At 41.0% G+C, this 27097-nt stretch overlaps 1 protein-coding gene across 1 annotated transcript in view; it reads left to right on the forward strand.

The window, feature by feature from the left end:
- acss3 (acyl-CoA synthetase short chain family member 3) overlaps positions 1-26834 on the forward strand; it is a 57525-nt gene extending 30691 nt beyond the window's left edge. Inside the window, exons 10-16 of the mRNA XM_074697914.1 lie at positions 21483-21578; positions 21739-21802; positions 23786-23867; positions 24097-24219; positions 24300-24399; positions 24487-24662; positions 26441-26834. Of these exons, the coding sequence (XP_074554015.1) occupies positions 21483-21578; positions 21739-21802; positions 23786-23867; positions 24097-24219; positions 24300-24399; positions 24487-24662; positions 26441-26524 (725 nt within the window). The 3' untranslated portion in view covers positions 26525-26834. The remainder of the gene's footprint in view (positions 1-21482; positions 21579-21738; positions 21803-23785; positions 23868-24096; positions 24220-24299; positions 24400-24486; positions 24663-26440) is intronic.
- Positions 26835-27097: the final 263 nt, after the last annotated feature.

Genomic DNA, 27097 nt, shown 5'->3' on the forward strand with positions numbered 1-27097 from the left:
CAGCTTTTGTGCAGTCTCTCTTTAAGAAACTGGGACACCAAAAGATGTTTTGTGACGCTTTTTCTCCATTTCTCTTTCGTAAAACAGATAGTTATCACAAACCTTGGTTATTGGTCAACCATTGAAGACAGATAGACAAAGTTAATCCATTATATGAAATTCATTTTTTTTTTTTCTTAGACTGTTGACTCCGCTGTGATGGTTCAGCAGCGCCACCTTGGTATAACACTCCTTGGTATTTATTGATTACTCAATTTTAACATTGTGTTTACACATTAGTTTAATCAAATACAAAAAATGCTCAAACTACCTAAAAACACCCAGTGACTTTCCAAATAAAACAAACTGTGTCGAAATCAGTTCGTATTCAGCTTGAATACGAGGACAAACGGACATAATGAGCCGAGTCAGACCAGGAGTCGACAGGTTTGAGGTTTTACAGCCCAACGTGAACGAAGAGAGACTTATCAATGGAGTGTGGGAACTTCTTGGTCTGTGACTCCAGCTGTCTCTCAGTCATACAGCTTGTCAGACTGAACATGCAGCTGGTGGGTTGACAGTTATAATGAAACAGCACTAAGAAAAAAATCTGATTGCACCATCTTTAAAACAACAGGTAATAAAAGAACAAAAAATCATTTTCAAAGTTGACGACCAAGCTAGGAAACATGTTAAAAGGTTAAAAAGTAATTCAGGATAGGTCGTCAGCTTGTGCCTAGAGGTGCCCTCCAAAGTTGCAACATTACTTTTAGCACCCGGCAGTGTACTGCAAAAAACTGAAATCTTATCAAGTGTTTTTGTTTTATTTTCAGTAGAAAATGTATTTTTCGACTTCCAGTCCAGAAAAAGATCTTGTTTCAAGTTGTTTAAAGGCAAAAATGAGGTCTAAATTGCTTGTAACAAGAAAAAAAAATCTGCCAATGGAACAAGAGCAAAGTTACTTGTACTAAGCCATTATTTAAGTTTCAAGCAAGTTTTCTTGCATTTTTTTCTCGTTTTTTCTCTCAGTTTTTTTCAGATCTTACAACCAATTCAGACCTCATTTTTGTCTTTAAATAACACGAAACAAGACATTTTTCTGTGGCTCATATGAAGTGTATTAAGACAGTTGATAAGACTTCAGTTTTTTTCAGTGTGGTGTAGCCAAATGAGAGTGGTTGCCCCCTCTAGTGGCCCAGCTGTTGAAAAACGTGCACTTAAATGTTCTCTGGGAAGCCAAATTGTGTGCTGAAATGCCCTCCTGGTTTGCAAAACACACTAAGCAGACCTCTAAGGTAGAAAAAACCCTTAAAACTGCCCACTTGGCCGGTTGAAATATGATACACTACCCTCCTAGGTAGCGATAATGTGGGCTGTATGTGCCTTTTTATCCCCTGCCCTTCAGAAGGCCTATACAGGCCACTGTCCTCTGACTGTTTTTTGACAGTCATTGTTTTGATGGCTGAAAATTAGAGTTTAAGACACATATTTAAAGAGATTTCTGCCTTGTTGAGACAAGAGATTGACGAAACTGCTCAGCGATTTGCTGAAACAGATGTCGGGAAGAAGGACAAAATGTTGTTGCGTAGTCTCAGACTTGAAAAAACTGTCTGCAAAGAAGGCGACAAAGATGGTGCTTTCTACTCCCGTGGAAAACTAAATTCTTAAATGTAAAGAAAAGTGGACCTAGTGGTATCTTTGGTTCATTTTCCCACTGTTTGGTACCAATGGGTTTTTTTCTGGAAGTTTTTTAATATGCATGACAAAAGCTGGAATATTTTGCTTGTGCAAGCAGGAAGCTTACAGCACACGCACAAATGCTGTGTTTTGCAGAAACGCTGTCTTTAAGATGGATCTCTCAGCTTCGGCACATTTTTTTAAAAAAGAGTTATTTGCTATTTTCTTCAGAAGAGGTGCAGTTGATCGCTTGTTCCTTCAAAACTGAGGTGTCCTTAAGTGTAGTGAGACAGTGAAAACCAGTTTCTTCCTTTAATGACTGTGCACTTACTCTGAAGAAAACAGAGAGGAGCTTGGATGAGGCATGTCAAAGTAAAAGTTTTAGTAGCCTCTCTGTTTTCCCCCATCATCCGTCAGCTTGATTTTATGCTGCGTCATGTTGTGGAAGTGATGTTGGCAGCGACAAAATCTGCAGATATGCCCCGCATAAGGATTTTTTTGCAACAGCATATGTTCCACAGATTCTCTTAAGAGCTGGGACTTGTGGCTGCTTTGTCATATTTTTGCATCTCAAACTTTAGAGTCTCGCTCATGCATGCAGAAGTTGCAGTCTGTTGCTTTAGGAAAAGCTAAGCTCTTTTCCAAAGCTCATGAGAGGCGCATCTGAGAGGAGGGTCAGAGGAGAAATATGTGTGTGCATGCTTTGGGTTCATTAAATCTCTTTCAGGGTTGCTGGATTATCATGCAGCAGTCGTGCAGCTGAAAAGATACACATACATGCGAGTGACAACCAGTGTTGGGCAAATTACTTCAAAAAAGTAATTAGTTGTACTGTCACTTAAACACACTAACAAGATTTATTAATTACACTGGAAATTAACGCAATTAACTCATTGGCTGCCAGCCATTTCCAGAGCATCTTGGATGATCTTTCAAGACCCAAATAATCTTGTTTTCTCTGACTATGTAAACACCAAAACTACCTAAAAAGAGTGGACTCTCTTCTTTTATGTCTCTCTTCCTGTTTTTTTTTTATCCAAAAAACAGACATAATGTACTTTTTTATCGCGTTCATCTCGGGCGCGCCATCCTTTGATCCTCTCCATGATCTCCGTCGTCTTTTCTCACGATGGCGCCGCTCTTTCTCTCTGAACTACGGCGACACATCCTCAGTTGGAGAGTGAGCTGCCTGAATTTTTCTGACTTGCAGCATCTTGCTATGTCACTGTCATCTCACATCTTCTCCTCATATCCATGCTGAGCTCTCATCCAAAGAGCGCATCGCTCTCACCCACAGTAGTTTACGAGCATGATTTTGATTGACAAGCTCCGCCAGACCCCACCTCCCCCCCACTGAAAAACTTAATTAACTCATTGGCTGTCAGCTGTTCAAGAGCATTTTGACTGATTTTTCAAGAGCCATAGAATGTTGTGTTCTATGACAATGTAGATACTGGAACTATCATAAGAAAGAGTACGCCGTTCTTTTATCAGGAAAAAAAACTTGTTTCTACTTTCCTTTCCAGTTTTTGACCAAAACAAGAAAATAATTAGCTTTGATTATTTTTTCGTGCTTGCCCCATCGCATTAGTACAACTAACGTCAACTAACAACTAACTAAGTACTACTAAGTTCTAACACCGTTATTCCCAGCACTGGTGACAACCATTTAAGATGTTGGAACAGATCCCAAGAGTTGCAACCATAGACTGTTGAAGAAATGGACTTCATCTTGCTTGGCTCAGTGTGAGGTTACCACAAAAACTGCTCCCCCTTGTGGCTGGCTATAGTATAGGTCAAAAAATCTGTCTCTCCAGTCATTCCAGATGGGCTGTGGTCAAACTTCAAAAAATTAATACACTTGGTAGAAATGTTTCTCACGTCTGATTGTTGTGGTGATTTGAAGATATTATTTGGCTGCCTTGTATTCAGGTCCTCTTTTTTTCTGAAAAGTTTTGTTTTCATTAGTTATAAAAGGGTTAAAAACGAGGCTTTACATCATGTTTAATGATGATTGACAGCTGACATTCTTGTGTATTTTTTTCAAGGATTATAAAATATGTCGGGAGGGAGAGCCAAGAAGTGATTAGAAAGAACAAAATAAATTAAAAAAATAATAAAATAAAAAATGATAAAATAAAATAAAATAAATAATAAATAATCATTTTTGTCACTCGGCTCCACTAAGAGTCTCTCATAGCCTCTACTGCGCAGACTCTGGAAGCCAATGGTGGCGCCTGTGACGGAAGAATTTTGGCTTCGAAACCTTACAATGGTAAATGGCAAAGCCACACTGTCCACTCTATATACAGTCTATGGTTGCAACAGGATCTACCGTGACGTGTTCATGGACAGTCAGAAATATCAGAGTTTCTGTATTGATCTCCTGATGTCAGTGAAGCATGACGAGCAGAGTGTTTACAGTTTCCTTCTGTCTGCCTCGACTTCATGAGTCACTCGATGCTCCATTCGACCGTCTCTTTGGAGACAGGACATCCATCAAACAACTTTTAACAATGTCTCCCCCCTGACAACTCTCCTCCAGCACCAGCAGGGAAACAACTTGTTCAATAGCCATCCGTTTAAGATTCAGCGCTCGTTTAGCCGAGGCTCAAACGAGAGGCAGAGAAACTCATTATTGTCAAACACCTGAAAAACAAAGTTAGTCTGCATCCTCTGGCCTCCGACGGAAAATCAACTCATTCTTCAAACCGTGACAGTCTTTTAGCTCCGCTCTTACTAAATTGGTTTTCATCTATAAATATTGATATACCTGTCCTGCCACTTGTTCGGGGCTTTGCTCGTTCTCGTCACCTGCAGAATGGAAAGAAATAGAGGAGGATCAATCACCAGCACTGCTGCTCATAAATCCTTTGAGCTGTGAGCTTGTAATCCTGGAGTGTAATATTGAGCAGCTGAAAGTTGTAATCGATGGTTGGAAATGTGCACCATGAGGAATGATGAGCAGAGACGGTAAATAAAATGGCGCACAGAAGGTTTGAATGAGAATATCATGAGTTTCTCTGAGGATTGGCTCACAGGTTGGTTTTGTGGCAGAAAATGTCCTCATCAGGAAAGTTTTCTCTAAGTTTTCAATACCCAGATAGCTTCCTGTCAATCATTTGATAATGTTTCAAATTAAAAACCCTAAAGAGACAGCCTCTAACTCAGGGACCGTCATGGCTCAGATGTTTACTCCTGAAAAATAGTTGAATCCTTGCTTTGACTTTGAGCAGGAACACCTGAAGGAAAAGGTAAAATCCAGCTAAAACTACAAATCCTCAACTAAGCCTGCGAGTTTACTCAAGGTCATTGTAAATCTGAGGCTTTTATTGTGGAGGGGACGTGTAAAAATGTCCTTGGAGATGTGATCGAGTGTGAGTCAGTCAGCGTGGCATTGACGGCTCAAAAACATGTTAATTTAAAATTCCTTCACAGGCTCTCTGGCTGAGTTAATAATGAATAAAGGGAAATATTTGTCTCTAGATAGCTCTGTGAATGAAAATACTTTGAACCTCTTCCTCTAGTCTTCCAGTTTGAAGTGTTTTCTGAAGCTCCTCGCTGTAAATCTGCTTCATCATCACTGCAGATTTCTTTATTCATCAAACAGCGCGTGTTTTCCAGCTCCAGTAAAAGAAGCATCATGTATTTGATTATCTTTAATATCATCTCAGGAGCAGATCGTCTGTTTGGAAGAAAAGATTAAAACAAAGCAGCTCCTGTTTGTTCGTGTTGGGCTTCCATCCAAACCCAGGAGGCCTCCGTCACAGCAGCCGGCTGCATCACAGCTGATTGGTAAACAGCAGCATCACGCTCACAGCTGGCGGCGATGCTTACAGAGCTGTCCTTAGAGGAGCTTCAGGCATTGTTTGGAGTCACATGACTCTAAACAGACGCTTTTCCATCACGGTGAAGAGAGCAGAAGTAGGGGTCAACATGCCACAGATGTTAAGAACAATTGACAGATTCATGTATAGGAAAACGAGAAATGAGCATTAAATAAGAAAAAATGAAAGAAATATGAACAGAGACATTAAATTTCATTGGATCTTCATGGTTAAAACTATAAAAATAATACAATAAAAAAAACAATAAAAAAAAGCCTTACAGTATGGAAAAAAGTGTCTTTCTGTAATTGTAAAGCCCAAGGAAGGGAGAGCACATCTCCCTTCCCTCTTCCATGAACATACTTGAATGCTCATGGCAGGGTAGGCACACCTTCCCTTCCTTACATGTGAAAACTTAAAAATCAAAAGCAGGGAGAGCACACCTGCTTTCCTTCAGTAACTTACTTGAAAATCTTGTGAAGGAAGAGCACACCTCTCTTGTCTTTAATAAATGTACTCAAAAATTCAAGGTAGGGAGCAAACACCTTTTTCATTCATAAAAAATCAGGCAGGGAGAGTACACCTCTCCTTTTTTTCTGTGAATTTTTTTTAATCTTGAACTGATTTAAATTGTTGATGAGCAACTGGTGAGGATGAAATCAGTTTCTGTACAGACAGGAAGTGCATTTTGTGCTCGGCATGCTCATGTACTCACTTAAAAATCTAGTGAAGGAAGAGCACACCTCCATTTTCTTTAATAAATGGATTTAAAAATCCAAGTCAGGGAAAAAACACCTTCTTCCTTCATGAACATACTTCAAACAATCATGCAGGGAGAGCACACCTCCCCTCCTTTTCATAAAGAAGCTTGCATATCCAATGCAGGTAGAGCACACCTCACCTTTCTACTGTACATTTTTTATTTTCACTTATAAGCTCAGAGGCAGGACTTTATCTGATTAAACTTGTCAGTGAGTCTTGCTAGACTGGTGAGGCTGAGATCAGTTTCTGTATTGACAGGAAGTGCTTTTTGTGCTAATTAACTTACTCAAAAATCTAGTGAAGGAAGAGCACATCTCCTTTGTCTTAGAAAAATAACTTTAAAATAAAACACAAGGAGCAAAAAACGTTTCTTACATAAAGATACTCAAAATTCAATGCAGGGAGAGCACACCTCTCCTCTGTTTCATGAAAAAACTTGCATGTCCAGTGCAGGCAGAGCACATCTACCCTTCTTTGGACATTTTTTATTTTTACTCACAAGCTCAGTGGCAGAACTTTAACTGATTGAACCTGTAGATGAGTCTTGGTGAGGCTGAGACCAGTTTCTCTACAGACAGGAAGTGCTTTTCATGCATGGTGTGCTCGTTATTCCCATGTGGGATGAGCTCAATCATCCCTCAGATCCCTGCTGTCATCTGATTGGCTGATCTCTCCTGTCTTATCAAGCTGACATCTTTCCTCCTCCATGTCTTCCTCTTTACCTTCATCGCTTATAAAAACATGCTCCTTCTCCTCCTCCTGAATTCAACCACCTGCTGATACTGAAAATGATCGATATGAGAATCATCAAACCACCTGAAGCCTCAGACAGCTCATCTCATGTGCGTCTGACAGAGAAGTCTGCCATTTTGAAGCCTGATAATAATCTCTGCGCTATTTTAAGACCCAAGTGCCACTGGCATGGGGCGGAGGAGGGTGATGATGAAGGTTGCTGATGTCACTGGTGTTGCCTGGCAACAAATGTGTGTTATCAGTCGGCAGGGTCCGTCTGCCTCACGTGTTGTCGATGCTGTACAGACGCACAGTGTATTTTTTAGACACTTGTGTCTCTTTTTGTTCGTCTTTGTTCCTCTGACGCTCTCCGACAGACAGCAGCTGTGCGTCAGATTAACTCAAAAGGTGGACTGCACCTCCTCAGAGCTCCTCCTCAGAGCTCCTGTCTCCTCAAATAAAATACAAAATAGACTTTTTCTCCTGCTGGCCTTTGCCAAAAAACAGTGCTGGGGCAGGATTGTTTTTCATGCATCTTCTCATCTCCTTCAGGAGTAAAAGTCAGAGCTGCAGACGCTCTGAGTGACAGGAAGCTTCATCCTCTCACTTTTACACAAACACAGCAGAGAAACATGAGATCAGAGGTTAATGAGGAGCTCCAGAGGGATGCTAGCTCTGTGATTAAACCTTCACCTGCTGGATTTCTATTTACAAGAAGCTCCTCAGTTAGTGCATTCAGGCATGTAGACATGGTTAAGACAGTCAGCTCAAACCGAGCATCAGAATGAGGAAGAAAGGTGATTTAAGGGACTTTGAACGTGACATGGTTGTTGGTCTGAGTATTTCAGAAACTGCTGATCTACTGGGATTTTAACCCACAACCATCTCTAGGGTTTACAGAGAATGGTCCCAAAAGAGAAAATATCCAGTGAGCAGCAGTTCTGTGGGACAAAATGCCTTGTTGATGCCAGAGGTCAGAGGAGAATGGACAGACTGGTTGGAGCTGATAGAAAGACAACAGTTACTCAAATAACCACTGGTTACAACCGAGGTCTGCAGAAGAGCATCTCTGAACACACAACACGTCCAACCTTGAGGCAGATGGGCTACAGCAGCAGAAGACCACACCGGGTGACCCTCCTGTCAGCTAAGAACAGGAAACTGAGGCTACAATTCACACAGCAACACCAAAACTGGACAATAGAAGATTGGAAAAACGTTGCCTGGTCTGATGAGTCTGGATTTCTGCTCCACATTCAGATGGTAGGGTCAGAATTTGGCCTCAACAACATGAAAGCATGGATTCATCCTGCCTTGTATCAACGGTTCAGGCTGCTGCTGCTGCTGTAATGGTGTGGGGGATATTTTCTTGGCTCACTTTGGGCCCCTTAGTACCAACTGAGCATGGTTTAAAGTCCACAGCCTACCTGAGTATTGTTGCTGACCATGTCCATCCCTTTATGAGCACAGTGTACCCATCTTCTGATGGCTACTTCCAGCAGGATAACGCTCCATGTCATAAAGCTGGAATCATCTCAGACTGCTTTCTTCAACATGACAATGAGTTCCCTGTACTCAAATGTCCTCCACAGTCCCCAGATCTCAATCCAATAGAGCACCTTTGGGATGTGGTGGAACGGGAGATTCTCATCATGGATGTTCAGCCGACAAATCTGCAGCAACTGTGTGATGCTATCATGTCAATATGGACCAAACTCTCTGAGGAATGTTTCCAGTACCTGGGATCCAACCTGGTACCTAATAAAGTGGCTGCTGAGCGTACGTTTCTGAGCCTCTTGAGTCACACCTCTGCTTGAATTAAGTTCCTGATGTTTTGCACAAAGTTTAATTTGTGCAACAAGCTCAAGACTCCCATTAAGTTTGATTTTTGTACTGAGAACCTCTTCATTCTCAAAAATATTCAGCATAACTCCCAAAGTGTATATTTTCTCTTTCAAATAAAACTTAAAACCTCTCCCCTCTCCTTATTTATATTCCTTCCCGCCTGTTTCCTCCGCATCGACCAGTCCCTCAGCTTCTCCTTTTATAAAAACAAATCAGAAAAACATTTCTTTTCTCCAAAATAGTTCCTGAGTCATGTCACCCCGACGCTCCTGTTCCCACCTCGGAGACGTGCGTGGGAGCCGAGGCTTTCTACCTCACGTCATTCAACAGCGAGCAGGAAAAAAGGGCCGCTGTTCTTCTTGGTCTCATTACGTCGCTGCATAGACAGTGGCGCAGATGTCACAGCTCGTGTAATTACATCTCAGAGAGGAGAGGTGCCAGGTTTGCGTTCGCTCCTTGTTTACGGCGGCTGGCCGGCGGCCTCGGCTCTCTAACCTGGGAATACTTCTGGCATTCATTCCCGGCCCCATTGTTGCATTTGTCTGCAGAGGTTTGCAGGCAGAGATGGGGGTCTTTCATTAGCAAGTTAAGTAGTGGATTTGTATGCATAAACTTGGCTCTGAGCAGATGAGGCGAGCTGTCTGCAAAGCGATAAGGGAGGCAGTGTTTTAGCTGATGGAATGAAATTATCCCTCCAAGAGTCAGAGTTGTAAACGCGTGAGCACAATGGATTTTTATGTGTGGGTGCAACGTCTCACGTTTTAAGTGGGCGGCATCACTGACCCCATGCAGCTGTTGTTACCTGCTTTAATTCGCCCACCCCCTCACATCACACCTCTCCTCTCTTCTGTTTCTGCTCTCGTTATTTTTCTTCATTTCAACATTCAGCCCAGTCAGAACAGCTTGGCTCAGAAACTTCTGTTTGGCTCCTCTGGAGACTGCCGTCCAGTCTAAATTGTTAAAGTTTTATTGTTCAGCCAAGACTCCAAGCAGAACTAATCCCACAGGTCTGAAGTAATATTTGGTTGTCACTCATTGCGGGAGACAAACGGTTTGAGATAGAGAAAAGCTTGTCTCGCTGTTTTACAAAGAAAATGATACAAACATATATCACAGCAGCCTTGGGTCCATCCTGTTGAGCTCGACAGAGTCTCCCAGCAACAACTCATCTCCAAGCCAACCAGGAGCCTTGCTGTGCATATGTATGATGAGCAGAAATAACCCCTCAGGCTGTTTGTGACAGGACTGTTTACACAGCAAGTGACAACTGCTTTTTGTTCCTGTGATCCCTGACTTGTGTTTGCATTTGTGCAGAAACCTTCATACCGAAGCCCAATCAGAGAGAAGCATGCAGAAACCCCCATCAGGTAGCAGGTGCATCCAGCGGCACACACCTGACAGCTAATTTAAATGTACCGATGGAGCGTCTGTGTTCAAAGCTGAGAGCCAGCCGGTTAAGTGGCTGCCTCCAAAGCTCATTTTACACTTTAGTGAGGTTTTTTAATGTCCTCTGGCTTCTAACCCAGAACCTTAGATTTGAAATTCAGATTTTCAGCTTCAAACCTGCTCCAAACAGCCTGTAAACCACCGACCCATGGGGAAGTTCGCTTTTAACAAGAGCCTTTTCACTCAGTCATTAGAGAAAATACAGTGCTGTAGAAAGTTAAATTGTATGAGCTGAACCCTTTGGGACTGGGGTGAATGAAGATGCCAACACCCACGCCTCTGAGTAGAAACACCTGTCTACCAGTCCGCCCAACCATCAACCCTTTTTTATCCTAGTTAGGCAGCACTCTGCTCACCTACATCATAATGTGAATTTCTTCAGTTTGTCTCTGATGCCCTTTTAGTAGAAAGTACCTGAAAAATTCTCTCAAAAAAAAGCCCTTCCAGCGGACAAACCAAGATAAATTGGTCTCTGATTGCTCTTTTAAAGGAAAAGATGCCCTCTACATGCAATTTCCAGCAGATAGAACACGATAAATCCTCCCCTGCCAATAAAATGTCAAAAAGAGTGTATGCCATTGGATTGTCCATGATAACGCGCCCTCTGGATGCCCTTTGAGTGCATGAAATATTACAAATAGCCTCCTGGATGCTCTACCTGTTGACACAAAGTGGCAAAAGAGCCCTCTGGGTGCTCTTTGAGTGCATAAAATATTAGAAATAACCTTCTGGATACCCTTCCCATATAATAAAACATGGGGAAATAAAAGCTTTTAGTTGGCAATGTGCCCCCTGGATACCCTTTGAGTGGATAAAATATGTACACATGTCATCCCGGATGCTCTACCACTGGATGAAACTTAACAAAGTGCCCTGTGGATACCCTTCACTGTAAAATAATATGTACAAGATTGCTCTGGATACACCTCCAGCAGATAGAACTAATGAAAAGAACCAACTGGATGGCCACCCTGTAGACAGCAAGCAAAGAGGAGCTCTTTTGATGCCCTTAAATTTGATAAGAATGACATGGTGCCCTCTAAATACCCTTTGAGTGGATAAAATATGTTGACACATAATCCTGGATGCCCTTCCACTGGATGAAACAAGGAGCCCTGTGGAAACCCCTTCACAGTGAAATAATTGACCAATATTTATCTGGATACACCTTTAGTAGAAAGAACCAATGAAATAAACCACTGGATGCCTTTCCTGTGGACATTACCTGAAAAAGAGCACCTTGGATGCTCTTTAAGTTGATAAAAAAGACAGTGTCCTCTGAATACCCTTTGAGTGGATGAAATATTTAGACATATCATGCTGGATGCCCTTCCACTGGTGAAACTTAACCAAGTGTCCTGTGGATACCCTTTACTGTGAAATAATGTGGCCAAGATTTCTCTGGATACACCTCCAGTAGATAGGACTCATGAAAAAAAAACCTACTGGATGCTTTTCCTGTGAACATTAAGTTAAAAAAGAGCACCTTGGATGCTCTTTAAGTTGATAAGAATGACTCTGTACCCTCAGGATACCATTGGATTGGGTAAGATATGTAGACATACCATCCTGGATGCCCTTCCACTGGATGAAATTTAAAGTGCCCTGTGGATACCTTTTATGGTGAAATATGTATGACCAACATTGCTCTGGATACGCCTCCAGCAGATAGAACTATTGAAAAAAAGCCCGATGGATGGCCTTCCTGTGGACAAGAAGTAAAAAGTAGCACGCTGGATACCCTTTAAGTAGATTAATATGTAGACATATCATCTTGGATGCCCTTCCACTGGATGAAACATGACAAAGAGCCCTGTGGAACCCCCTTCATAGTGTAGTAATATGACCAAGATTACTCTGGATGTGCTTCCAGCAGAAAGAACTATTGGAAAAGCCCACTGGATGGCCTACCTGTGGACAATAAGTAAAAATAGCATGTTGGATGCTCTTCAAATTGATAACAATGACACGGTGCCCTCTGAATACCCCTCCCAGACAATAAGATGGGGAATAAAGCTTTTGGTGTGCCTTTCCAGTGAATGAAACATGACAAAATACTCTCTTGGTGTATGTCTACTGTATAAAATACATGATGAGTCATTTGAGAATCTTACCAGTGGATAAACACTGACTAAGAGCCCACTGGATGCCCCTCCAGTGAATAAAATAATGACAATATGGCCTCTGGATACTCTTCCCAAATCATAAAACATCAAAAATGCCTCCTGAACCACCTTCCCAGTGGATAAATCACGAAATACTGCATTTGAAAGACCTGATAAAAGCCTTCTGGTTTACCTACCTCAAGATCTATGCTCTCTGGATACCCTTCCAGCATATAAACATAAAGTTGTCCTTTCAGATTCATTGCTGATCATTTCAATATGATAAGATGCTGTATCTGTAACTTAACTATGATGTATGGGTTTGGTCTTCAGACATCTTCAAACAGGATTTTTTCAGATTCTCCCCAGAATTAAGAAGAATAGAGTGAGGAAACTCGCTCTTCTTTCAGTTTAATTGTTGGTGAGCAGGTTTACAGCTTTGAGAGCAGGGCGATAAGTTTAATTTATTGCTTTAATTTGAACCTTTGATTTGTCTGGGATTGACTTTTAAATCATTTCCACCAAACTCTGTGGGTTATAAGTTTGATATAGTAAACCTTTGATGACATCAGAGCCCTCGGGGTGTTAAGTCCCTGCAGACAGAGAGGAGGGGCGGGGCTTCAGTGAACGTAGAGAGGCTGTGCTTTCATGTTTTTTGTATGTAAGTGTTTGAGGAGCTGCAGATGAAAAAGAGCCTGTTCTCACCCTCCCTTTCCCTTCAGCTCCTCGTAACGAACACGGCTGTTCGATACACCTTCCCAGCTGAAAAAGCACCCACCAACGTATCCTCCACCAGCCCTCCCCCTGCCTGGAACCATTCATCACACTCAACATGCCTCTCACTGGCCACGCTCATCTCCTGCAGGTCGAAGGAAGATTGATTTGTTTGTGTACAGAGGCAAAGGGAGCGAAGGGGAGCAGAGGAAGAGGAAAAGACAGAGGTGGGAGTGGAGGATACTGAGGAGTGTTCTGTGTTTGTCTGTGTGCCAAAGACTCACAGCAGTCACTCAGACGACTACACAGTCAGAGTGCGAGTGTGTGATCGACTCCAGGGCACACAGCCGAGTATTCTTACTCCTTTTCTCTCCTTCCAGCATTCACTCACCTGCCCCAGCCTTTCTAAACATATTCAATCTCCTCTGCTCAGCGGGACCTGAGAACAGGGAGCAGTGTTTTGTCTTTTTCTCTTAAAGGAGAGTTGGACATCTTTTCGAGTGGGGGAGCTCAAAGGGGGGGCGTCCTTATCAAACCTGAACAGTGTCAGGAGCAGGGACGCTACTCTGAGCTCCTCCTGATGTTGAAGCTGGTGGATAACCACTTTTCAGACAGGCAAGGAGTAACACTGATGATTTCTGCTACAACAACTTTCATCCAAGACGCTACAACGCAGTACAGGAATCTGCGTTTACATGGAAATGCTGAGGGGCTGAAAACACTGTAGTTAGCATGCCAGGCCTGTAGGTGGCGTTATAGCTGTCTTGTCCAGAATTTGCTTTTAGTAGATCCCCACTGAGGTTGAGTTAGGCCGATCATCTGGTGTATTGGAGAATGCTAAGAGCAGAAGTGGAGCAACAGATGCACATTTCGTTAAAAGACAGTCAGCAGATTCAGCACATTTAGCATACTGTTGTATGCCGGCTTACTTTTTACACAGCAACGGTGTTGGCAGCATTTCAGAAAAAATTTCCATTCCAGAGGTTGTTTTCAAAAATTTGTGTTTTAGGTCAGCTAAAACGCAGTTTCCGTGTAAACACGAGGGCGAAACGCAACAAAACTTTTGCGTTTCACCCCAAAACTGTTATCATAAAACTGGTCCCTTAAAGCTTGTGTGTGGAACTTTTAGGTGTTGGTGTTTGCACCCCCTGTGGAAAAAGTTCCCTTGACCAAGAACCATTTTTTTTTTTTTTGACACCCAAAATGTATCCTACGGTGGCGTATTGTTTTTTTTTTTTCAAAAAAAAAAAAAATAAATCCTGTTTTTACGACAAAAGTATCTCATAGAAAAAGGATTTTTTTTTATTTTTGAATTTCCTGTTATTTGAACTACTACCTCGAAAAACAGAAAATATTTATTTCTGATTTTCCTGTTTTTATCAGATACTATCTCATTATAAAAGGAATTTTATTCATTTCAGACTTGCCTGTATACTATCTTGTAAAACAGAAAATATTTATTTTGGATTTTCCTGTTTTTATGAGATATTGTGTCACAAAAACAGGAATCTGAAAAGAAAAGGAATTCCTGAAAATCAATAATCGTCATCTTGATGAAGAAACATGTAACTGTTAACTAAATCACCTCTGATTAGCGACAAAAACATGCAACAGATCATGCAGCGGAGTGTCATGGAAAATCCTGTTTTTACGAGATAGTATTTCGTAAAAACACGAAGTTCTAAAATAAATAAATTCCTGTTTTTATGAGATAGTTATGTTGTTAAAACAAGATTTTTTTTAACTTTTGAATTCAATTTTTACTTTTTAAAAAAAATTCAAGTGAATGCAATACACCAGTGTATTTTCCAGCAATGGGAGTTTTTTTAAAAATGTATTTATTTAAATAAAAAAAAAAAAAAAATCACTGTCTTGTAGTTTACCAGTCAATGTCTACCCCCCACCAATGTTTCAATACTTTAAAAAAACTTTTTAAATACAAAAACTCATCTTGTCAATGATACTTTTTGCTCTTTCAAGTCACCAAGAGTCAAGGATGTGAATCCTAACAACTTAAAATAAACTGGATAAAATCTCCCTAGAGTAGCTTTAACTTCCTTGATTCACTGCAGTTGTATCACGTCTTTCTGAGCAACAAAACTGCAAAAGAAATGTCATCAAACTTTCAAGGTAACAAAATATTTAGAGACATTAGTATCTGTCCCTCTGAACCCCGGCATGCAGCAATAACAAGCACGAAAACTTCTGTTATGATTTATTATCTCGGTGTGTTGACTGAAGAGGAACCTCTCTGGAGTCAGCGTTTAGACTTCTGTCCTCCATCTTTCATTTAAATGTGAGGACAAAATGTTTTATCAAAGCAATTAATTACCATCGGGAAATCTTGGCCCAGCTTTGCAGAGGTTCCATTTCATGCCTGAAAGCCGCTCAGCCAGTTTCACATTCTTCCTGGCCTCCTTGTAAAATGCCAAGGTCCAATTATATTGTCTTTTTTCATTTGGGTTTTGAATTCTAACTGGCCGGGTCTGAATGTCCGCCAGCTCCCGGCTGTAAACAGCCGGCTTTAAACACTCCACTCACGCTGACACGCTTCAGCGGGCTTGTCGAGGCCTAATCGACGAGCAATTCAGAGGAGCTTTTAAAGGACTCTTGATGGCGTCCTTCAGCGTCAGAGGGATGTGTTGCTTTGCCAGTATTGAGTTGTTATTTAAAGAGGAGCCGATGATGTCTTTGGGTCAGTTTTGATGCTGTTTGATCGGAGCTTGGTCATCTTACTGAATAGAATCAGTTATTGTTTCATTTCTTTTGTACGAGGCTGACTTCAGAGAGTGGACTAAGCTGAACATTTGAAGTCACACCAGTCTTATTTTCTGACTACTTTTGTATTTCTGATTGATGAAATACGAAAGCCTGTGTCCAGATTTATTCCTTTAGTGTTTTTATTCTTCTGCTGGTGGATACTGAGAGGTGTTTGCAAGCAGAGGTAGAGACTGAGAGTTGTACAGCTTAAGTTATCAGCCTGAATCAGAGACTACACAAGTCAGGGGGTCACGAGATTGATGCATAACAAATGGTCAAGTTGTCACAGGTGTCGCTATTTAACGCAGCATTGGAATTATTTTGTACATAACGAAAACTTTTGTTAGCTGAGTGTGCAAGCATCACAGACAGATCTGCACATGTAGTTTCCCCTTGTTTGTAATCTTTGTGATTTAGGAGTTTGTGAAGCTAGAGTTAGCGTCATGTTCCTTGCAAAAGTGTGTCACTCTTCAATCCTGCAATGCATTGGTCTTTTAGAGAATGAGCCCAGACTGACTGCAAAAGTATGAGCATGGCCCACTCGCTGAAACTTCTTTTAAAAAATGACGTCAGTGTGGCAAAGAAAAAAGTGCAGTTCCCTGAGTGTCCACTTGAGGCTGGTCCCAAAAGCTGAGGAAACCCCATCAGAGTCCATATTAGAAAGGTTTTGTTCTTACGGCAGAGTTGAACTTGTTTACGGTGTGCTTCAAAACACAATTTTGGACTCTACAACTCAGTTCTTCATAACTCACCCTTTTTGTTTATATCAAGACCAAACACAAGGGATGTTTGATACCCCTTTTTTTCAAACTGCTACCAGTACGAGTACCCCCTCTTGAATACTCACCGATACTGTGTACCGATAGTACCAGTACTTTTGATACATGAAATTTCAGTTATTAGTGATAGATCAACAATCAAAGACAGTACAGTCACTCTGCAATCAAATCAAGAATAAAATGTGAACAACTCTATCTAAGTTTATGATTTCTCTTTTAAATAGAAAGTCAAAAGAGCAAGAAAGCTAACATATGTCAGAGTTTTAGTAATTTTTTTAGATATAAATTGAAGTGCAATTAAAATAGTGTAACTGTCAACTCTCCATGGTTCATTCATTTTGTCTGAACAGGAGCTGATGCACATTTGCTGTGGTGTCAAACCACCGTAATGTAGCGCCAACTACTGGACAGGAGGACTTAAGTATCGGCTGCTGGTATCAGCAACTTTCATGAGGACTGATACCTTAAATTAAGGCTAGTATCACCCATCCATACTAAACAATTGCAGCTTCTATTGCCTATTTATTGGTAAGGATTTGTCGTTTTGTTGTGTGAACCTGACTGAATAGATTTAAGCAAACCATTCGTGGCTGGTTTCACTGAGAAGTTGGCGTTACGCTGATGTTTGCTGGGTGGCTCCACCTCTTTGTTGGTTTCTATATTAAAGTTAAATGGTGTTTCAATATTGCTACACAAAAAAATGAAATCTTATCAGGTGTTTTTATCTTTTTTTTAAAGTAAAATTTCTCTATTATACACGTTATAAGCCCCATTGAAGTGATCACTCCAGAAAAATGTCATCTTTCAAGTTGTTTGAGGATGAAATGAGTTCTTAATTGCTTGTAACAAGTAAAAAACAAATCTTCCAATGGAACAAGAAAAATTTTCTTGAAACTAGATTAATATCTTAATACAAGTAAATTTTGCTTGTTCCATTGGCAGATTTTTTAAACTTGTTTCAAACAATTAAGACCTCATTTTTGTCTTTAAATAACTTGAAAAAAAAAAAAATTTCTGGACTGGTCAGGTGAATGTGGCTCATATTAAGTTTCAAAAGACATTTTCTACTGAAAATAAGACAAAAACACTTGATAAGATTTCAGTTTTTTGCAGTGTACCACTTTAGACTGACTTCTGCTGAGACTAGATCCATGTTTTTTATACAGTGTGTTGGTTTTTGTTGTGTTAACTTGAGGATGCCATGCCTCTAATTCCCTGTGACCCTTTTTACAGCGCATCGTGTTGTCATTATTAAGTGATGTTGTCGTTAAGTCTCAGTGTTTGCCCTTTGCTCTGCTTCCTCCGTCATCATATCACAGCCATAAATGTTGCAGCATAAAGAGAGCACCTCTAATCATTCAGCTCAGGTGAGGAAGGCCAAACGCTCCCATCGTGTCCCCATAAAAGGCCCTTGTTCTATCATCAGAGTGCTTCGCCGTCTCCACTGATTGTGACGTCCTTTGAACTCTTTAGTGAGTTTCTAACCTTCGTCTGATGAATGTGTTCGCCTGCTCAGAGGTCACTGTGGTTGGGTAATGTGCTCAGCCCTCCTGCCTCTCTTCATTTGATAATTTAATCTCCCTCTTCAGCCAGCAGCAGCCTCCTGCCCCGGTGCTGGAGGCTTTGAAGCCTGCTGAGCTGAAGTGTGAAGCGGTCTGCAGGAGAGGAGTGAGGGTCTTGGGAGGCTAAGTCCACGTTAATCAATGGGTCTGATACTTCAGTCTGATGCAGGAGATGGTTTTGTCTTCAGTTTGACCTCATGCACCGTCTCACCCTTTCTAAGAGGTCTTAAAGTGCTGTTTGACATGCCACGTTGTTGAATCTGTTTGCATTCATTACCTGCTTCCTGCTGCAGGGTTATGATCCCAAAGTTTCTCTCCACTTTTTGACAGTAACACAGTTTACAAACACACAGCGGATAAATCATCTGACATTTTCCCTTCACTGAAATGCTAATTCATGCAACAACTCCTCCAAACCTAATCAGATCATCTCTCTTATCTGGAGTGTATTCAGCCATAATTTGATGTTTCTGTCGTGTATTGTTCTTTAGTAATTGCGGCCGCAGATGTTGTGGCATTTTCCTCTGCTGCTATGGAGATTTATGCAGCAAGGTGCACTAAAACTGGATGTTATCATGTGTTGCTGCACAGCAGGGAGACGTTTCAACCGTGTATTGTGCTAAAATATGCACACAGTGGCGGCGCCCATGGCAGAAGTGATTCGTCCTCCGAGGGGGCAAAGGCCAAAAGCAAAACATTGGAGCTAGCAGGCCGGCGATGCAAATGACAGCTCGGTCAGTGCAGCGGTGATGTGCAGAAAGGCGTCATTAAACCTTGAGGGAGAAGTGCAGCAGAGGAGGAGTTCAGCGGGGTTACACACCTGACAGCGAGGAGCAGAAATCAGGGACTGCAGTGAGAAACAAGGCACCATAATTATTTTAAAACGCAGAGACAAAATTGAACATGGGCTAACACAGGTCAGGGGCCGGGCTGCAGCTGTCAACTGAGCTGTCAGTCAAACTTCTGTTCAACCTTTAGCCTCAAATTACTCATTTCAACTTTACTGCTGCTAAAAAATGAACACTAAGACAAAATTCAGCATGAGAAAAAGTTAGTTAGTGTTAAAGGTAGGGTCTGCAGGAATTTTCATTACTTGTTAGTAAACCGATCATTCAAACTGGGCTCAGTGCCAGCGGCAGCACACACCTACAGCCTCTGACAGACGCTAGAAGAAGACTCTAAAAAAAAAAGGACGTCATCTTGTTAGATTTGAAGTGAGGTCCTAAAAAGTGCTCCCCCTGGTGGCTGGCTGCAGTACAGGTCAAAAATCCATCTTCCCAGTCATTTCAGATGAGCTGTGGTCAAACTTTGAGAAATCAGTACACCTATTAGTAATGTTTCTCACACCCAATTGTTGTGGTGATTTGAAGATATCATTTGGCTGCCTTGTATTCAGGTCCTCTTTTTTTCTGAAAAGTGTTGTTTTCATTTGTTACGCAAGGTTAAAAACAAGGCTTTACGTCACGTTTAATGATTAACAGCAGCCGTTCTTGTGTATTTTTTTGAGGGATTGTAAAATATGTCGGGATATTCAAGAGAAGATTAGACTCTTGAAAGGAAAGACATTTTTTTTTTTTTTGTTACCCAGCTCCATTCAGACTCCCTCATAGCCTTTACTGCACGGACTCTGGCTGCACAACATCTACCAATGGCCCTACAACTCATTAGCAGCAACCACCTGCTTCAGTGTGTTTCTACATGGGAGAGACTTGAGACGTGTGCACCCTACTTGGCATACTAGCTCAAGCTAATTGCAGGTATTTGACACATAGCTGGTTAGCAGAAAGCTAACTCTCGTCGCTCTTTGTCCTGAGTTGCTCTTTAAGTCCCTGAAAGTGACTCAAAGTCTAACCCAGCTTCACCCTCACTTAAAAAGAAGTTTTATCTGTCTGGCATTTCGCTTTGGTTGCTTTTCTTCCTCTGTGCTTCGTCCACTATTGTAGCTGCTCTGATTAGCTTATTCCACTCGCAACCATCAATGCGCAAAGTCACTTGCACACTGGGCGCTGTGTGATTGGCAGATGTAACCATGCATACTCGACGCCCAGAAACTTCTTGGCACAACCAGAACATGAACATACAGGCAGAGGAGGGGGTTGAAGCAGACACAGACACTGACACATATGTGAAAGGGCCCATAGGAGACAATTGAGCAGGATTATTCCTGTAAAAGTTGTCGTTTTACTTTAGGCTCTAGTTCTCATCGTGTCTCTTCGTCCTGGCAGACTACTTGCATTTGCTTATATCTGGCACGCTGCGCACGCGGACTGATACACTAAGCGGCGCGCGCCTCGTAGCCAGCTGTGGCTCTGCAGCGGAGGTAGCACCGTTTTACTACACGATGAGAACTAGAGCCTTATTTAGCGGTGTTTTTGTGTGAAAGTAACGTGCTGAAAATTCTCCAAATAAAGCATGAATGCAGACCCATATCAGATTTTTCCGGTGGGAGTCCGTTTATTTGTGTTTTTGGCCAAGTAAAATATGGCCCCGTCTGAGTGCAGAGGAAACCGGCAGAGGAGCAGGGAGGGGGTGTTTGGTGCGAGCGCTCTGGGTTTCTGCTGTACAAAAACACTGCTGTAGGGGTAATTTCTGCCCTAAACCTTGTGATAGGACCCAACTTGTTCCATCCCAGAGTATCACTTTAATGTTATTAATTAAATTTAAAATTAACATGCCTCTGTGTTATCTAATGCTAAAGAGGAACGCTGCATCAAGTAGCCCTGATGTGCAGAGAATGACTCTGTTGGAGGTTGTTTTTCACTCTCTGTCACCTGCTGTCTGTGTGTAAGTTTAGACATCAGCTGAGAGGAGGAAGAGTCATCCAGGGGAAATGAAAATAAGACATTATTGAGCTGTATCTCTAAACACCCAGAGTGTGTGTTTCCTTCAGACGCTGTTTCTAAATTTCAGAGGAACATGAGCAGCAGACAGACAGATTCTGAAGCGGGGCCGGTCTGCTGCTGCTCGGTGATTTCTGATGTAATCTTGCTTACTGAGCTGCATCGATTCTTTCATGCGTCCTCCGGGTGGGCTGTGACAAACGGGCGAAGCCGCACTGTAAGTGGAGCGCCGTCTGAGGGAGCCCATAGGAGCTGTCATGCTGTTGTTTAATGTAGGTTAATGCTCACAGATGCTTTCCCACACAGGCTCTCAGATCAGCCCACCAGCAGCAGCTTTAATGCTCACATTCAAAGAGGAAAGTTCTGATGTTCCCTCAAAGACACAGCTCCTGTGGGTAGACTGAAGTCTGATCGGTCTCCCACACAGATGTAAGTCTTTATCTCTTTCTCTCAGAAACCGGCTCAGCCATCACCTCCTCCTGCATTGGCTTGGGAAACTCGCTTACACCCCCTGCTGGTCAGGCTGGAAAACCTGTTCCAGGGTACAACGGTGAGTGTCAAACCAGTCGCACACAGACCTCCTCTGTCTCCTGATGTCTCTGTTAGATTCTCTTTATTTAACTGTACTGCAGTCTTATTGGTTAAAGATGAAACAAATGAGACATGGAGCATCTCTGGATATAAATGTTACGCTCTTTTCTCCTCACTAGTTACTGTGATCGATGATGACATGCAGGAGGTGACGCCAAAAACCCTTGGAAATATTGTTGTGAGGTAAGCTAAGCCATCACTTTTCCTCTGTCACTCTCAACACAATTAACCACCCAGGAAGTAAATTCAGACCTTTGTTTCTGCTGTGGGAACACATAGAGGTCACTCTTCCATCAAATCTTCAAACGTTCAGTCATAATCTGTCAGGAGAAGCTCACTCCTGTCCTCCTGGAGAATAAAACGTGCCTGTGTTTGTAAAGTGGACCTAATCAGAAGCAATCAACCCCTTCACCTTTGAGCAGCTTCATTTTCCTGCTCTGAATAACTGCTGCATTTGACCCAGAGCCAGCGTCGGGGATTTCCAAAGAATCTACAATGTGCGGTTCATCGAAGGATAACAGCAGGTAGAGCTGGAAACAGATGGGAACAGCTGCACTTCCTCTTAAAGCCGGTGCCAGCCCGGTGGTTTGATGAAGAGCTTTATTCACAGCTTCAGGAAATTACAGCAGATACTCAAAGGGAGAAAACCAAATTGCCGAACAAAAATGAAACACTTTGATAAACAAATGAAGAAAGTGATGTCTGATAGAGACAGTCAGTAAAAAGCCAACCTGCTCAGCTCAAAGTGTGATTGCCACAAAAATTGGGTCTGCAGGAATTTTCACTACTTGTTCGAAAACACAACATTCAAACCAGGCTCCTCCTCCTTGGCTCAGTGCCAGCAGCAGCACACACCCACTGCCTCTGACCAAAGGTATGTCACAGACTGTAAAAAGAAGACATCATCTTGCTAGACTCAAAGTGAGGTTGCCACAAAAACTGCTCCCCCTGGTGGCTGGCTGCAGTATAGGTCAAAGAATCTGTCTCCCCAGTCATTCCAGATGGGCTGTGGTTAAACTTTGAAAAATCAATTCACCTCGTAGAAATGTTTCTCACGTCTGATTGTTGTGGCAATTTGAAGATACAATTTGGCTTCCTTGTATTCAGGTCCTCTTTTTTCTGAAAAGTTTTGTTTTCATTAGTTATATGAGGTTGAATCAAGGCTTTACGTCAAGTTAAACGGTGATTGACAGCTGCCGTTCTTGTGTATTTTTTGGGTGGATTGAAAAATATGTCGGGAATTAGAGCCAAGAAGAGATTAGACTCTCAGAGAAAAATATTTATCATTATTTTTGTTGCCTGGCTCTACTCAGATTCTATCATAGCCTCAAAATATGATAAATCTGTTTTTTTTTTGTTTGACAATATCAAAATAAGGATTTTTTTTTTTTTTTTTTTTTAAACAAACTTTTTTTAAATTCAAATTCTTGATTTCAGTCTTTGTTTATAAACTGATTTGGAAAAAAGTTACCATCTTTCTCCAGCAGAGGGCGAAATGTTTCTCTCCAACTCACATGATCTACATTTTATGGGAAATTGTTAGGGCTGGGGGCGATATGCTATTGTTAATTTAATTCTATTACAATTTTTGGAGTGCTGATTTAGTCTAAATTATGATTCTTCAATTTTTGCGATTTTTGATTTTTAGTTTGCTTTTTTAACACCAGACCATGTGAAAAAGTCAAACGATGATGGTAATGTCTACTGACTATTTGAGGAGCCCGAAGAATCCCAATTTTTGTATTGTCAAACAAAAAATCCTGATGTTTCCTAATTTGATTTTTTTCTCCCACCTGTAGAAAATATGGCTCCTGATGTAGTCTGTAGATATTATCATCATCATCATCATCTAATTTTTTAACAAGGTCTGGTGTTAAAAAAATAAAAAATGAAAATCACAAAACTGTAAATGTTGAAGAATTACAATTTAAATCGAATTAGCATCCCAAAAATCGTAATAGAATGAAATCACGTGAAAAGTATATCATCCCAGCCCCAATATACAGCCAATGGTCATGTCCCTGTCTGAATAAATACATTTCTAATCCCTGGTCCCTGCAGAGGGAATATTCTATCTCAATAGGACTCTTCTGTTTGATTTAAGCATAAATGAACAGATGAATGGGGTCATAAGTCACTTATATTTCTTCATTCTTCCTCCTCCAGACTTCCTCTTCCACCCGGTGCGGCGCTGTCCCTGTGGCAGAACCAGGATCTGTTCAAGGAGCTCTACTTCACCAAGTTCCCCGTAAGACATCCGGACCCTTCATCACATCCAGATCGTTTTCACAGCTGTCTGATTCCATTAAAGAACAACTCAGTTCTGTTTTTTATGGCAGGGGATTAACAGCACAGCACAGAGAGTAGAGATTATGTGGTTAACTGTGGCCCTCTAGTGTTCAAACGCTGCATTACAGCAACACCTGGTTTAGATGAGGTAGTTAAACAGCTCTGAGAAACTGTCTGCTCATCATCAGGGTTACTACGACACCATGGACGCCGGTTTTGTAGATGAAGAAGGTTTCCTCTACATCATGTCTCGCTCTGATGATGTCATCAACGTGGCCGGTCACAGGCTGTCAGCTGGAGCTCTGGAGGAGGTAAGAACGATGAGGATCTAAGAGGAGAGGTCCCAGCTCCTCTCCCCTCTGAGTCACTGTCAGATTCATGTGTCTTACAGTCAGTGCTGCTGCATCCTGCGGTGGGAGACTGTGCCGTGGTGGGTCTGGAGGACGCTCTGAAGGGGGTCGTCCCTTTGGCTCTTTGTGTGCTCAAAAAAGGTCAGACATGAAACCATTTCAAGAGAAGAGAAACTTTTTGTGGAGTTTAACCCTTCATGGTTGTGTTGGCTTCTTCTTGTGTCTCAGATGTTAAGAAAAAAGAAGAGGAGATCACAAGCGAGATGGTGAAGCTCGTCAGAGACACCATCGGACCCGTAGCCGCCTTCAGGAAAGTCCTCTTCGTCAGAGCGCTACCGAAAACCCGCTCTGGAAAGATCCCTCGCTCCTCTTTGGCCAACCTGGTCAACGGCAAACCCTACAAGGTACAACCCCACCCTGAGAGGCCCATCTTTCTTTTACTCATTAGTTTTTAAAGTTATAAAGTTGCTCAGAGTTAATTTGGTCTGCAGGTATTTTGTTTCCTTCGTCCCTCGTGCTGCGCAGAGCGAGCAGCAGAGGAGCTCATTTTAAAAGTCAAAGTTTGAATAATGAACGTTCATTAAACACAGCTGAGAGCTCTTTTAGGGTTTTTTCTGCTGATGAGGCGCTCCAGTGGGACAAAACAAGAAACAGAGCATCCTAATAAAGACAGTGTTTACAGATAGAAACTTGAGGATACAGATTTAAAGGGGACACATCTGTAAAAACATCTTCTCCAGGGGTTTCACCCTTATATCTGGGTGTCTGGAGGACTCTCTCATTTATATTAAGTGTAATAAACTTTTTCTTACAGTCTTATCAAATCAAATCTCACCTGCCCCTCAGGTGTCTCTTGATACCAGATGATCAGTGGTCATTTTTCTGCAGTGTTACGTGCTGTGCATATGTAAGCAAACTCTGCTTCTGACCAAGAAACATGTTGTCCTTTAGTGTGGAGGACTTAAAGTTCCATAATGACATAAATAAATACAAATATTTGGTTTAATATAAGACATATGAACATTTTAAATAATTAAAAAAACACATTTAATCATGTATTTATTTATTTTTTTCCAGTATTAAATAATTATTGACACATTTGTTTATTTAGATATGCAGTTATTTATTAAATTGGCCAAAGAGCCAGTCTTCATAAGTATGAAGGACTTGAAGTGCCAAAATTACATAAATAAATAAATAAAATAAATAAATAAATACTTTTGGTTGTACATTAGACAAAAATTAAAAAAAGTAAAGACACATTTATTTATTGATTATTTATTTTCCCCAGTATTTTATAATTTTTGACACATTTTTTAATTTAAATATTCATTTATTTATTAAATTGTCCAAGTAGCATGCTCTCCATTAGTATGTAGGACCAAAAGTGCCAAAATACAACAAATAAATAAATCACTAAGAACAATTACATATATAGATCATTTTCATGGTTTTACATAAAACAAGTAAACATTTAAAACTATTAAAGACACATTTATTTATTTTATTCGGTGATAATTCATTTTTTACAACACCTACTTTAATTGAAACATTTAGATATTGAAATATTAATTTGTTTTATTCAGTTATTATTTATTTTTTTCAAACATCTTATTTAGTTGAATCATTTAATTATTTAAATATTCAATTATTTTTTCCTTTTTTTTTTTTTTTTATTTTACAACATCTGATTTAATTGAATCATTTAATTATTTAAATATTAATTTCCTTTTTTTAATTATCTTTTTTGTCATTATTTATTTATTTATTTATATATTTCAGTCCTCCATACCATTAGGGGGTGATTAAGGCAAAATACGTCGGGCTGTTTCATGGCAGAATTGGGATCTGGACTCGAGTCTATTTGGAACTTTTTTGCAAACAACTTTTTTGGACTCAAATAAATTGATTTCAATTTTTTTTTACCAGTTTTTGTCTTTCTGGCATCATTTAATAACTATAATCTATCCTCTTACATGTCAGCTGTAAGACTTTTTGAGTTACTGCAGAGCTTTAGCTTTATACATGCAGCCTATGCGGATATGCTTGGATTTTGTTTTTTATACTTGGCAAAAATTCGAATGTACACATAATTTAGGACATGATTAATTTTTGGACAGTGTGTTTGTTTCTCCTGTGCTTAACTTCACAGCTTCACTCCAGATCTATTTTGTCTCCACAGATCACTCCGACCATCGAGGACCCAGAGGTCTTCAAAGACATCGAGAAGCAGGTAGAAAAAGCTCTGAGACCCCCAGGAGCCTGAAGTCATCTCAGAGAGGACAGCGAGGACGAGTCCTGCAGGAGAATCAGCCTCTAGCTGCACCAGGATCTGCAGATACGGGCTGAAGGAGACGTGCAGTCGATGATTATTCCTTTACTAATGTGAAGTTTGAAGGTTTAATATCTGATTTAAACAGAGAAGTGAATCATTGTGATGTCAAATGTACTGTAGCACACAGACTCCATCACTGACAGAAGTTTTTTTTATTGACAATGAAAATCTGCTTGCTCACCACTTAGTTTGACCAAAGTACAAGAATAAATAAAAAAATGGACCCAAAATAAAACGATTCATCGTTCGTGCAAATTGAAGATGTAAAAACAAACAGAAATAAAAACAGTGTAAGACTTTGTCCATCAGAAATAACTCAAAGACAGAGAACAGGAAGTCAACCCGACACTCCGACAGGAACTAAAGATTTAACAGGAACACCAGAGTAAGTCACAGCAAGCAACAGGTTTGTCTTAAAGTCACCTCACTTCAACATGGTCAGAAACACTCTACACACTATGAGCTAAAGCGTCTGTCTTTCAGTTATTTCTTCTTCTGGTAACG

The sequence above is a fragment of the Halichoeres trimaculatus genome, unplaced genomic scaffold, assembly GCF_033239565.1.
Source record: "Halichoeres trimaculatus isolate MK-OKI-2021-1 unplaced genomic scaffold, fHalTri1.1 fHalTri1_scaffold_21, whole genome shotgun sequence".
NCBI classification, from domain to species: Eukaryota; Metazoa; Chordata; class Actinopteri; order Labriformes; family Labridae; genus Halichoeres; species Halichoeres trimaculatus.